At 37.1% G+C, this 12,336-nt stretch overlaps 1 protein-coding gene across 2 annotated transcripts in view; it reads left to right on the forward strand.

Annotated features, from left to right (window-relative positions):
* The window catches only part of PDGFD (platelet derived growth factor D), a 240,339-nt gene that overhangs the window by 204,616 nt on the left and 23,387 nt on the right, over positions 1 to 12,336 (forward strand). For both annotated transcript variants that reach the window (XM_065882858.1, XM_065882859.1), the window contains exons 4-5: positions 7,401 to 7,463; positions 11,367 to 11,565. In XM_065882858.1, the coding sequence (XP_065738930.1) occupies positions 7,401 to 7,463; positions 11,367 to 11,565 (262 nt within the window). The remainder of the gene's footprint in view (positions 1 to 7,400; positions 7,464 to 11,366; positions 11,566 to 12,336) is intronic.

The raw sequence follows: 12,336 nt of genomic DNA on the forward strand, positions 1-12,336 counted from the left end.
GCAACAATAACAAAAAAATGAAATAAAATAAAATTATACTGCTTCAAAAAGAACTGCATATTTCTGTGGCCATTTTTAAAAACATCAAAGTTTGTGCTGCATTAGCCATGGTTTAGGTGGAACCAAATGTGATCATTCTAGAACAATTCTTTATTATTCTATCTTTGAACAATTCTCTATTTAGCAATTGGTGAGAAACATTTCTATAAGAAGGCTCTTATTTTCCACCAGGGACTACATGGGTGATACCATTCAATCTAATAATATAACATATAAGGCTTTAGGTAAATGATGACACGCATACCACCCCCACCCCCCAGTCAATTTTTTCTTTCCCACTGTTTCAGTCCTGGTGCAATCAGATAATCTGTACATTTTTCTAGCAAAATTGTATTTTTTAACCTTTTGATTTATGAGTTTATTTTACTTTAAGGATAGTAACTGTTTATCTGTTGTATCTGTTACCAGTATGTTTGGTAGTTTGTCATTATGCTTTCAGTTCTGTTTTTGGTATTTTTTGGATTTATACAATGACTTATATATGTGAAGTGTATCAATTTTTATGTTTTCTGACTTCAGCATTCATGCTTAGAAATATCTCTTCCACGCTACAATTATATAAATATTTATCTGCATTTTATGCAGTACTTTTAAGATTTTATTTTTACAAACCTCCCCAACTTTCTAGTCTATAACACTTTTTCTTATACAAACCAAACTATGCATACTAAGCTGTTTAAAAAGTGAAGATCTGAGAATCATATCTATGTTTTCAATACTACTCCAAATAGTAAAATGCAGAGAATGAGGGAGTTTCATTTTAAAATGCCAAATAATGAGTTTCACTGCCAACATATAATTAGGAACTATTTTAATGTGAGGACATGAGCTGAAAGTAAGTTGTTATAATTTATAGTGATATAAATTAATTCTTATTAGATTAAGGCAGTGCAGATTAAGATGCCTATAATTATAGAATGATACATGTCATTATTTGGTGGATTGGAAAGAGCATGTGACTAAGACATACACAATAGCTTATTGAGTTCTAGTCCTGACTCCAGTAATAATTAATTAGTTTGGGGATGATGGGTCATTTTCTCTTTGACCATCAGTTTGCTTGTCTCTCAAGTGAGGGCATTGGACCCTAGATGACCTCAGTAAGGTACCCACAGCACCAAAGGGCTAAGATTCCTACATGGACTGAGGGAACAAAATAGCCAAAATATCAGCTCCTTTCTTCTAGGATGGAACATACTGCCTTTCAGGAGCAAGAGCTAAGGAAATCAAGGGCTGAATTTGTCCTGACTTCTTGGACCTAGCAAACAGTTCTCTCTCCTCAGAAGAATGGGACATAGCTTTTAAAGCACTTACTGGAGTTTGCTGTAACAAAGAACAGAAATATGTTTTTGTAAGCTGGACTGTTTTGATACATTTTAAATGATTATTCACTGTTCCATTTTAGCATTTCTTAAAGTAATGCTAAGGGCAGTGCCTTTCAGCACCCATGAAAAAGGAGTTTGTCTTTCATTAAACTGCAGCTCGAAAAACTAGCAGTCTACGCAGGATGATATTAAAAGTATGTAACAAATAGTATGACATAGGCACCAACTGCTCAGAAAGGACTCTGGTTATAAACTACAGATCTTCCTCAACTTCTGACAAGGTTGAAACCTGTTGAAAATATCATAAGTCGAAAATGCATTTAATACACCTCATCTACCAAACATTGTAGCTTAGCTTAACCCACCTTAAACATGCTCAGAACATACATTAGCCTATTGTTGGGCAAAATCATCTAACACAAAGCCTATTTTATAATAAAGTGTTGAGTATCTCATGAAATTTATTGAATACTGTACTGAAAATGAAAAACAGCATGACTGTATGGGTACAGAATGGTTGTAGTGTGTTGGTTGTTTACCCTCGTGATCTCATGGTTGACTGGGAGAGAGTATACCCATACCACATATTGCTAGTTGGGGAAAAGATCAAAATTTAAAGTGCAGTTTTTACTGAATGCATATCACTTTTGCACCATCATAAAGTCGAACCATCTTAAGTTGAGGACCATCTGTATTGCTTGCCTATACCGGGGGGTAGCAGCTGAACGTCTTTCCTGAAAGCACGCTGGGGACTAGAGAAATTGGAGTCTGTACCAAAATTAGCTAGGAACTTGGGATAGAATGGAGAACAATAAACAAGGTCCCTGCCATTCAAGAGCATACTTTCTAGTTGGGGAAAGAGATAATCAGCAATAAAACAAATATAAAATCATTTCTGTTCATCATAAATGCTTTAATGAAGATTAAGCCGGTTACGTGAATAGAGTGACAAAGAGTGGGAGTATTTTAAATAGAGCGTTCAAAGGTCGTTCTCTAAACATATGATACTTGAACAGAGAACCAACTGATGAGGAACCAGTCACTGAAGACCTGGAGAAAGGGCATCCCAGCTAACAACAAATTTAGGTCCAAAGGGAGAAGAAGCTTGGAGTGTTATTTGAAAGATTGTAAGAAGGCCAGTGTAGTGAGAGGGGAGTTAGTGAGAATTGTAGGACATCAAATCAGAGAAGGACACCAGGAGATGAGGCAAGCAGTGGTCAGCTCTTATAAAACCAGATCCTGAGTGCAATGGAAAGCTATTGGACTGTTTTAAGCAGAAGACAAAAGTGACTTGATTTACAGTTTTAAAAGATATCAATGAAATAGAATCGAGAGCCAAGAAATAAATCAGTATCTCACAGTGGAATCAAGAATACTCAATAGAGGAAAAACAGTCTTCAAGAAATAGTGCTGGGAAAACTAGATATGCAAATACAAAAGAATGAAATTGGACCCCGATCTTACACTACTCACAAAAACTAACTAAATATAGATTAAAGACTTAAATGTAAGATCTGAAACCATAAAACTCCTAGAAGAAAACATAGGGGAAAAGCTCCTTGATATTGGTCTTAGCAATGATTTTTTTTGATATGACAACAAAAGCAAAGGCAATATATGTAAAAATAAGCAGTTGGACTACATCAAAATAAAAAGCTTCTACACAGCAAAAGAAACAATCAACAGAATGAAAATGCAACCTGTAGAATGGGAGAAAATATTTGCAAACTACATATCTGATAAGAAGTTAATATCAAAAATATATAAAGAACTCATACAACTCGCTAGCAAAAAAAAAACAGAACCAAATAACCTGATTTAAAAATGGGCAGAGAACCTGAATAAACATTTTATCCAAAGGCATATAAATGGTCAACAGGTACATGAAAATTTGCTTATGATCACTAGTCATCAGGGAAATGCAAATCAAAACCACAATGAGATATTACCTCCCACCTGTTAGGATGACTATTATAAAAAAGACAAGAGATAACAACTGTTGTTGAGGATGTGGAGTAAAGGAAACCCTAATGCACTTTTGGTGGAAATGTAAATTGGTGCAGCCACTATAGAAAACAGTATGGAGGTTCCTGAAAAATTAAAAGTAGAACTACCATATGATTCAGCAATCCCACTTCTGGATATATATCCGAAGGAAATGAAATCACTATATTGAAGAGAGATCTGCAACCCCACATTTATTGCATTATTCACAATAGCTAAGACATGGAAACAACATAAGTGTCCATTGATAGATGAATGGATAAAGAAAATATGATATATATAAGTTATATATATTTTACATTTTATATGTATATATATATATATATATATATATATATATATATATATATTTTTTTTTTTAACCACCATAAAGAAGGAAATCCTGCATTTGTGACAACATGGATGGACCTTGAGGACATTATCCTGGGTGAACTAAGTAAAAAAAGATAAAAACTGTATGATCTCACTTATATGTGAAATCTTTAAAAAAACAAATGAAATTCACATAGAAACAGAGTAGAATGGGTGGTTGCTGAGGGGCAGAAGGGTTGGGGAAATGGTGAGATGTTGGTATGGACTTCTAGCTATAAGATGAATAAGTCCTAGGGGATCTAATACATGGTGACTGCTGTATTGTTACTTGAAAGTTGCTAAGAGAATAGATCTTAAATGTTCTCACCACACACTCTCTTTCACACACACGCACGCACACACACACACACACACACACTTGTAATTATGTGGGTTGATGGATGTGTTAACCTTATTGTTGGTAATCATTTAGCCATATATACATATTATCAAATTATCACATTATATACTTTAAACTTACACAATGTTTTTATCTCAATTATTTCTCAATAAAGCTGGGAAAAAAAGATAATTCCAGCTGCCATGTGGAATGTGGACTCTACGGGAGAAAGGTAGAAGCATGGAGAAAGTTAACAGGCAGTTGGCAGATTTACTGGTATCTTGGATTTGGGAGGTTATGGAGGAAGAGATGAGAATAATCATAGTGAGGATAGATTTAGAAAGTAAAATTGCTGTGTTTCCTTCACATGGAGAGATTCTCCATTCAGGGCTAAAGTTTGGAGTTTCTGTATTTTATTTTTATAAGGGATATCATTCCCTTTTATAAGCTTATTTTAAATGTCATTTATAAATAATGGCAAACTTTTGAAATAAGGTAAAAGATAGTTGGTTTCTTTTAAATGTCTAATATTCATGTTCCTTAGAGAAGATAAATTTACATTTTATCTAGGATTTAATGAAATCCTGTTATCATTTGTGCCTGTTAAAGTTTCTGGTTAGAATCCTGTAGTCCAGATAGTGAAGAAGATAGTCTTCAATAAATGGTGCTGGGAAAACTAGATATTTAAATGCAAAAGAATGAAATTGGACCCCATCTTATAATACTTATAGAAGTTACATAGAACCTTCTACCAATGCTCTGCTTTATTCCTTTCCTGCTTTTCTATTGACTCCCTTTTTGGACTCTGTTCCATCTTTTTCCCTCAGGCATACAATTATCCAAGCTAGCTGTAATGATGTGAAAGATCACCACACAATTTGTACTGAGGAATGGGTTTTGCTGGTCCAAGCATTCCCAGAAGAAGGCTACATGATAAAGAGCACACCATTTTATCTCTCTGAGAATTGGTTTTCTAATAATTAAAATGAAGAGATTGGACTAGATAATCCTAAAAATTCTTTTCATTTCCAAGATTTTAAGATTGTCTCTTTTCTGATTTTCATATGTTGTTGATATAATCCATTACTTGCTTTAATTAATTACACAATGTTTATATACATCAGCCATCTTTTATTCTGATGATTCCCAAATGTATATCTCAAGTTCAAGACTCGCTCATGAGGTCCATTCTCATGTAACAAATGGATTCCTGAGCATCTTTACCTGGACATTGTATAAGCACCTCAAACACTTTATGTCCAACATGACTCATTAACTTTCCCCATCAACTTGCTACTTTTTCTGTATGCTTTCCTCACATTGTCTAGTCTCTCTCTTTTTGACTGAGGTCTTCTACTCCACCTTTCTTGCAAACAACCATCTACTTACTTATCTACTTCTTATGAATCTACAAGACTCAGCTCCAGTCACCTCCTTATGCAAAATTTTTCTAAAGCCCACTTCCTCTGCATGTAGAATTTTTTACTGCCTGTGGTATCCTGATTAGTATTAGCACCTGCATGAGTTTGTTCACCTGTTCATGTGTCTACATTTTAAACTCCATGAGGGCAAGTATAGTTTCTTATTTCCTTGTGATTCTACCCTCAGCTTAGAATGTATCACAGTAGATGATTAACAAATATATAATGAATGAGTAAAAATGAAAATTCTCTGATCTGAGAATTGCTCATGTCCCAGTTTCTTATCTGGAATATGTTCTCCCACCAATAGTCTCTTCAAGACAGGAGGAAGCCATTGGCTTTCTTGCTTTTTTCACCTGTTTACCAGTTTATGAAGACTCATATAAAGGCCAACCTCCATTTGTTTGCACACATTCTTCTGTGAGAATTCAGTGCCCTTTTCACATGTATTCTGTCTTGCAGGATGCAGAGACCACATTTTCTCTTTCTTTCCTCTCTTCCCTGAGGTTGAGATTAGAATAGTGATGTCCAGCCAGTTTTTAATAGATGTTCTTTCCTTGAAGCCCACATTTGCCTTAGTTCCCTCTGGTAAACAACTAAAATTTCTTCAACCTAGACATTTATATATAAACCAGTTTCATCATGAGCACTTAATAAATACATTTCCTGCTTCTCAAAATGCTAATGAAATTTAGACCTGATACTTAGCTATCATTCAGTATACTTGGGTGTATAAGCTGTCAGATTTGAGTGGCCAAATTTTTTATCGGCATCATTTTAAAATACCTCCTACTCCCTGATCGGGCTGGAAGAAATTAACCAAGGTGATTTATTTCAGCAGTGTCAAGAAACCATCTGTGACTTGTAAAAATGATAGGATCAGCTTTCCTTCCCCTTATGTTTTTAAAACTTACTGCTACTAGGGTAATTAACATGAAACTTACAGACAAATCAGAAAGAAGTTTGCCTTATAAGAGAAGTTTCTTTCTCTGAGGTCACAAATCCTTTAAGACTTCTGAGGTAACTAACTTTCTCAGGTCTGCTCTCTACTTTCTTTTCTTGAGTGAGTAGTACTTTGTCCCTCCCATGGCCATTTTCTTCCCCCCCCCCCAGTCTTCCTGACATTTCTTGATAGTCAGGAATAGCACTTTGTCAGTTAATTTATCTTTGAAAAGATCACAGATTGAAAGTGATACAGAGCCTAGTTCAAACCAAATAACCATTAATACTGACAATAATTATCATTACTCTTTATTAAGCATTTTAAGTGCTAGTTATAATTACATAACTAATGCATTTAATTCTCAAAACAGCCCTGTAATTTAAGCATCCCATACCATCCTTTTACAGAAGAGGAAGGGAGGAGAGTAGATTTCCTGAGGTCACACAGTCGGTAGATGGCTGAGTTAAAACTTAAACTCCTGGGCTTCCCTGGTGGCTCAGTGGTTGAGAGTCCGCCTGCCCATGCAGGAGACACGGGTGCCCCGGTTTGGGCAGATCCCACATGCTGCGGAGTGGCTGGGCCTGTGAGCCATGGCCGCTGAGCCTGCGCATCCAGAGCCTGTGCTCTGCAACAGAAGAGGCCACAACAGTGAGAGGCCTGTGTACCGCCAACAAAAACAAAAACAACAACAAAAAAAATTTGAACTTCTGTCCCCACATTTTTTCATTTTGCCAGTGTTTATAAGTAAATGTGAATGCAGTTGTCCATGTCTTGAATGACAAGGGTTCTTGAGGAGAGGTGTTTAAGACAGATGGTGACCTGTTCAGCAGTAATGTAGCCTGTATTCCTGTTGTCACTTAGTTGGAAGAAGATTCAGATGGCTGAGATGAAACTGTGCATGTAATGAATTGAACAGAGGTTTGCCTTACTCGCATGGATGTTTCTTTGCCTTCTAGGAAGATTTCCAACCCGCAGCAGCCTCAGAGACCAATTGGGAATCAGTCACAAGCTCAATCTCAGTAAGTAATTAATTTTTCTGTCGCCTGCAAAGACAACTGATGAAGTAGTAGCTAAGGTCAACCCTGGGATGACTTCAGCTGCATGAAGTATCTATGGCTGGACCCAAAGCCAGGTCTCAAACATGATGTGTTCTTCCATTTCTTTTAGGTTATAGTGAGCTATGTCAGATGCCCTTTTTTCTCCTCTTTCAGAAAGGTTTCCAGGAAATGTCAGTACCCCTTGTAGGAACACGGGATAGACAATGACTTAAATATTTATCAATTTCAAAGGAGAACATTGCAACTAAAGGACTGTCCAGACATATCAAAGGTGTGAAAGAGTTCAGGGCCCAAGCTCAGGTGGGGAATTTTGAAATAGTTTTTTGAATATTCCAGGGGATGCCATTAACCTATGCATTTTCAAGGATCTTTTCAGATGTGAAAAATCCATGTTTATGGTAACATAACTTAAGTGCAAGCCAGGCTTGTGTTCTATTTGGCTTGGAAATAAAACATAACTCACCCTGAAACTATAAAATGGTTCATGCTCCATTTTTTTTCTCCAGATTTAGTCATTTCCCAGTATTCTGTATACTTATCTACTTTGTACAGAAAGAGCAGACTTTGTTTTCACCAATCTTATGGGTAGCACTTACGTAGCAATAAACTGCAAGATAATAAATGCAGTTGTTCATTAAAAGATTAAGAGCATGGAGAAAGATTGTCCATGGTTCTAAGGTGGGTTAGTGTGGCTGAGTCAGAGTTGATTTTTTTTTCCAGAAGTGATGTTCTATCTTTTGTTCTTGGAGGGAATTTTTAAAAATTCCCTCAGATGCCAGGATTTCTTCAGCTATGGATTCTGTGACTATTTAATTCACCTGGTGTGGCTGGTGAACTAGAACATGATCTGATCGAGATCAGTGAGGTCTCTAATGGTGATATTAAGAGTGTTTGTTCATTTCTGATGGTCAAGAATGCATGCTCTGAACCTAGCTGAGTATAGGCAATCATTGTCAGGAAGGTGAAAATTAAAATAAGGCAGGTAATACTGAGGAGCTGGGAAGCTAGTCAAGAGGTGTGGGCAGTTAGCAGCCCAAGACTGACAATTCAAGGTACATGCCAGTGGTAGCTTTTGCCATTCAGGACATAGTGGTCTACTCTGTCAGGAGATCCTCTGGCTTCTCAAGTACCTTATACATGATAGCTCAGGGTTATCTAATCATTCCTGCTCAAAGGGCAGAAATCAAGTTTAAAGGACCCTTCACTGATTCAGGATAATCCAGGCCCTCTTAAAGACGATTGTCCTGTCCATTTGGTGCATCTGTGGAAGCTCAGCACTAGGTCCAAATCCATTGGAAACTCTTCTGGGTTGCGTTCCAAGTCCAGGTTCTGCTGAGTCCTCTAGGAAGACCAGGGAGACCTAGCTTCTTTTCTCAGCATTCTGATTTTCAAGAACCTTCTGGAGTAGGAGCACGGGCCTTTGGACCTACCGTTTACTTCTGTATAAACCATTTTTTATTTTTGTTGAAACCGGTTTACAGTTTTCAGAACATTTTTACAGATTTTTATCATTACTTTAAAAGTAATTCACTTAGCTTTAAAATTGATTTTACAAACATAAAACAAAAGCTGAATGAGATCAAATTTACAGTGCAATTGAAAGAGGCACACCCAACTAGTATTTCTCTCAAAAATAGTTCTTATATAATTGCCTCGGAAACAAAAATATTCTCTTGGGTTGATTAGATCACCTAGTCACTCATAAATATTTTCTTAAATATCATTAGTGTTTCAAGTCAAAACTTGAAAAGAGCAGTAAAACTCACACACAGGACACTTTTACATTTTACCTACAGTTTGGATTTGCTCTTCAGACTAATGTTAGAAGAGACTAGACTCCCTCCTCCTCCTTCCTCAGAGCCATTTAAGTAGCTTATGCTTGTGTCTGAATGGCTTGATTAACATTCCTGCTTTTGTTTCAAAAAAGAGGGAAGAATTTTAATTTCAAAGCTTTCATATGCCGCCACGCACCTAACTTTGGCCAGCTCATTTTGTTCTTAGACCCACATGATACAAAGCTAATTGTAAATCATCTGTTGTGTATGAGCCAGGTAGACTGTAGATCCAGACAATACAAAGTTGAATGGGAATTTGGAATTTTGTTACTGAATCATAAATTTAGCCGCCTTTAGCATGGGATGCCAAGAGGGATCTGAAAATCAGAAGTGATGTGCTTCAATCAGGGTTCAGCTTCTATGACACACACACAAACACACACACACACACACACACACACACACACACATACACACACACACAAACACACTCCAAGGTTAAGGAGCTGGCCTGATACCTTCAGCAGTCTATCTCATGTCTCACACGCTACTCCCCAAACCCCGTCTGCCACCTACTCCCTTTCCCTACAAGGCGTGTTTAAAATCTCCTAAATGACACCAATGGTAGGTTATGCTTTTATAAAACCTCTTAGTTTTGCTAAAGACAGACTGTCCCCCTAAGAGCAAGTGATCCTTTTGGGGACCTTTGGATCTTGATTGGCTAAAAAGAAAATGTGTCACCTGAGAGTGTACTGTCTGGGACTCTATAATGCATAGGCATATTATTTCTCAATAGGAATGCAGCTGAGTTTCAGAAATGCAAGTTTTCGTTAATCTCTATTTTTCCTGTAGAGATATGAGATATTTGCCCTTGGGGGATCTTATTTGTTTGGCAGTTTCTTTAAAGACATTTAGAAATCATTGGAGACTACGTGCTTTCCATTTCCTTGTTAATGGGTCATGAAGTTTTACAGAGATGTTTGCTACATGGCTCATTTACCTCTAAATTTTACAAGGGTTAGTGAAGTAAGTGCTTGGAAACTTAAGTGGGGGTGTATTCCATGGCAAAATACATAATCCCTTCCAGACTTTTAATGATGTTGCATTCCCCATTTGAAGAGTATTCCTGAGAATGTTTAAATGGCAGCTGGGATCCCTCACAAACTATAGCACTTAAAATGCACACACACGGGGAGGGGAAGGGGAAGCTGGGACGAAGTGAGAGAATGGCATGGACATATATACACTACCAAATGTAAAATAGATAGCTAGTGGGAAGCAGCCACATAGCGCAGGGAGATCAGCTCAGTGCTTTGTGACCACCTAGAGGGGTGGGATAGGGAGGGTGGGAGAGAGGGAGACGCAAGAGGGAAGAGATATGGGAACATATGTATATGTATAACTGATTCACTTTGTTATAAAGCAGAAACTAGCACACCATTGTAAAGCAATTATACTCCAATAAAGATGTTAAAAAAATGCACACACACACATGTGAATCTTCTACTTTTAGGTCAATGGGGCCAGTTTCATGGCTTATTATCCTTGTTGACAGTTAGTAAGCTGGTTAAAGTACCAAATTTTATCAAGATGTCTCCAGAGTAAATTTAAACCCTGTTCAAAGAATGTCTACAGTGCTAGGTGAGCTACAAAGATAGGACACTGAGGCTAAATGGAGAGAATGAATGGATTATTCAACATTTGCATGGAAAGGAGTTCAGAATTTACCTGCTCACCATTATTTGTTGATATGGATATGATGATTTGAGACTCTGAACCAAGAAATTGGATGACTTATTTTGATATTTCCATTTAGCTGGTATTTTTTTTTTTAATGATTACAATTCAGATGACCTGGATGACCTTCTGGGTTTTGATTTGCAAAAAAGTGAATGACTATGATTTACCACTTAATTGTTCTTATTTAGGAATATAGCAAGACTATGGCACAGTGGCTTAGCATGATATTTATGTACATGATGTCTTGTAATCAGAAGTCTGTTTATGTTCCTTCCATATGGTTGTGTGACTCTTGTATTTCATAGCAATGGACTTTTTCTGAGTACACTGAGCTGTATGTCACTCTTAGGGGGTATCCTATCACTCTCCATCAGTAACGGACCCCACTCTCACTGCGGATACTCTGGACAAAACAATTGCAGAATTTGATACTGTGGAAGATCTGCTCAAGCACTTCAATCCTGAATCATGGCAAGAAGATCTTGAGAATCTGTATTTGGACACCCCTCATTATCGAGGCAGGTCATATCATGACAGGAAGTCAAAAGGTAAGAAACAAATAAGGTTCTTCATAAGCAGATAAAAGTGCTAATAGTAATAAGTAAGACTTTGCAATGCAATGTAGTTAATTCACTTACATCAGATGATTACTGTTAGTTCATTATCACATATCTTTTACACAGCACCTTCAAATGATGTTCTGTGTTTTGTCCAAACTGTGTTGTTTGTATGGGACTAAGAAAGGTTTGATTCAGTCAAAGATCTGTCATAGTTTGGAGCTAGAAAAGACTTTATAAAATCATCTGGACCAACTTTGTGCTTCTTGGCAAGTAAGGCATTATCAGTCCCACCGTAAACAGTAGAGGCAACCAAAGTCAGGGAAGGTAAATAACTCTTCAAAGGCTGCATGGCAATAGAAAGGAAAGGAGAGTCATGCTCTCTTGCCTCCAATGGCAGTGCCTGTGTAACAGTCCCCTGTGCCTCTCTGATGGATATGAATGTTGAATTAGCCCGGGACTCAGTCATTGTTGGCAGGAGAGGCTTCTCGTAAAGTAATGGTCAAAACTCTGGAAGATTTCACTCTATTCATTCAATGTCCATTCTGAAATTTTTTATGAGGTCCTACTATGTGCTTTGTGCCCTTGGTGGTTCATAGGATATAAATGTCTCAAGGAAGAAACCAATATCTGGGCTATTTTGGACAAGTAAGTGTGAGGGCACACATTCAGCTGGAAGGTTCAGGAAAGCAAAATGAAGGGAGAAGAAAGGAATATTCAGGCAGAATTAAAACATCATGAGTTAAAACAGTAATACTTACA

The sequence above is a fragment of the Phocoena phocoena genome, chromosome 8, assembly GCF_963924675.1.
Source record: "Phocoena phocoena chromosome 8, mPhoPho1.1, whole genome shotgun sequence".
Taxonomy (NCBI): domain Eukaryota; kingdom Metazoa; phylum Chordata; class Mammalia; order Artiodactyla; family Phocoenidae; genus Phocoena; species Phocoena phocoena.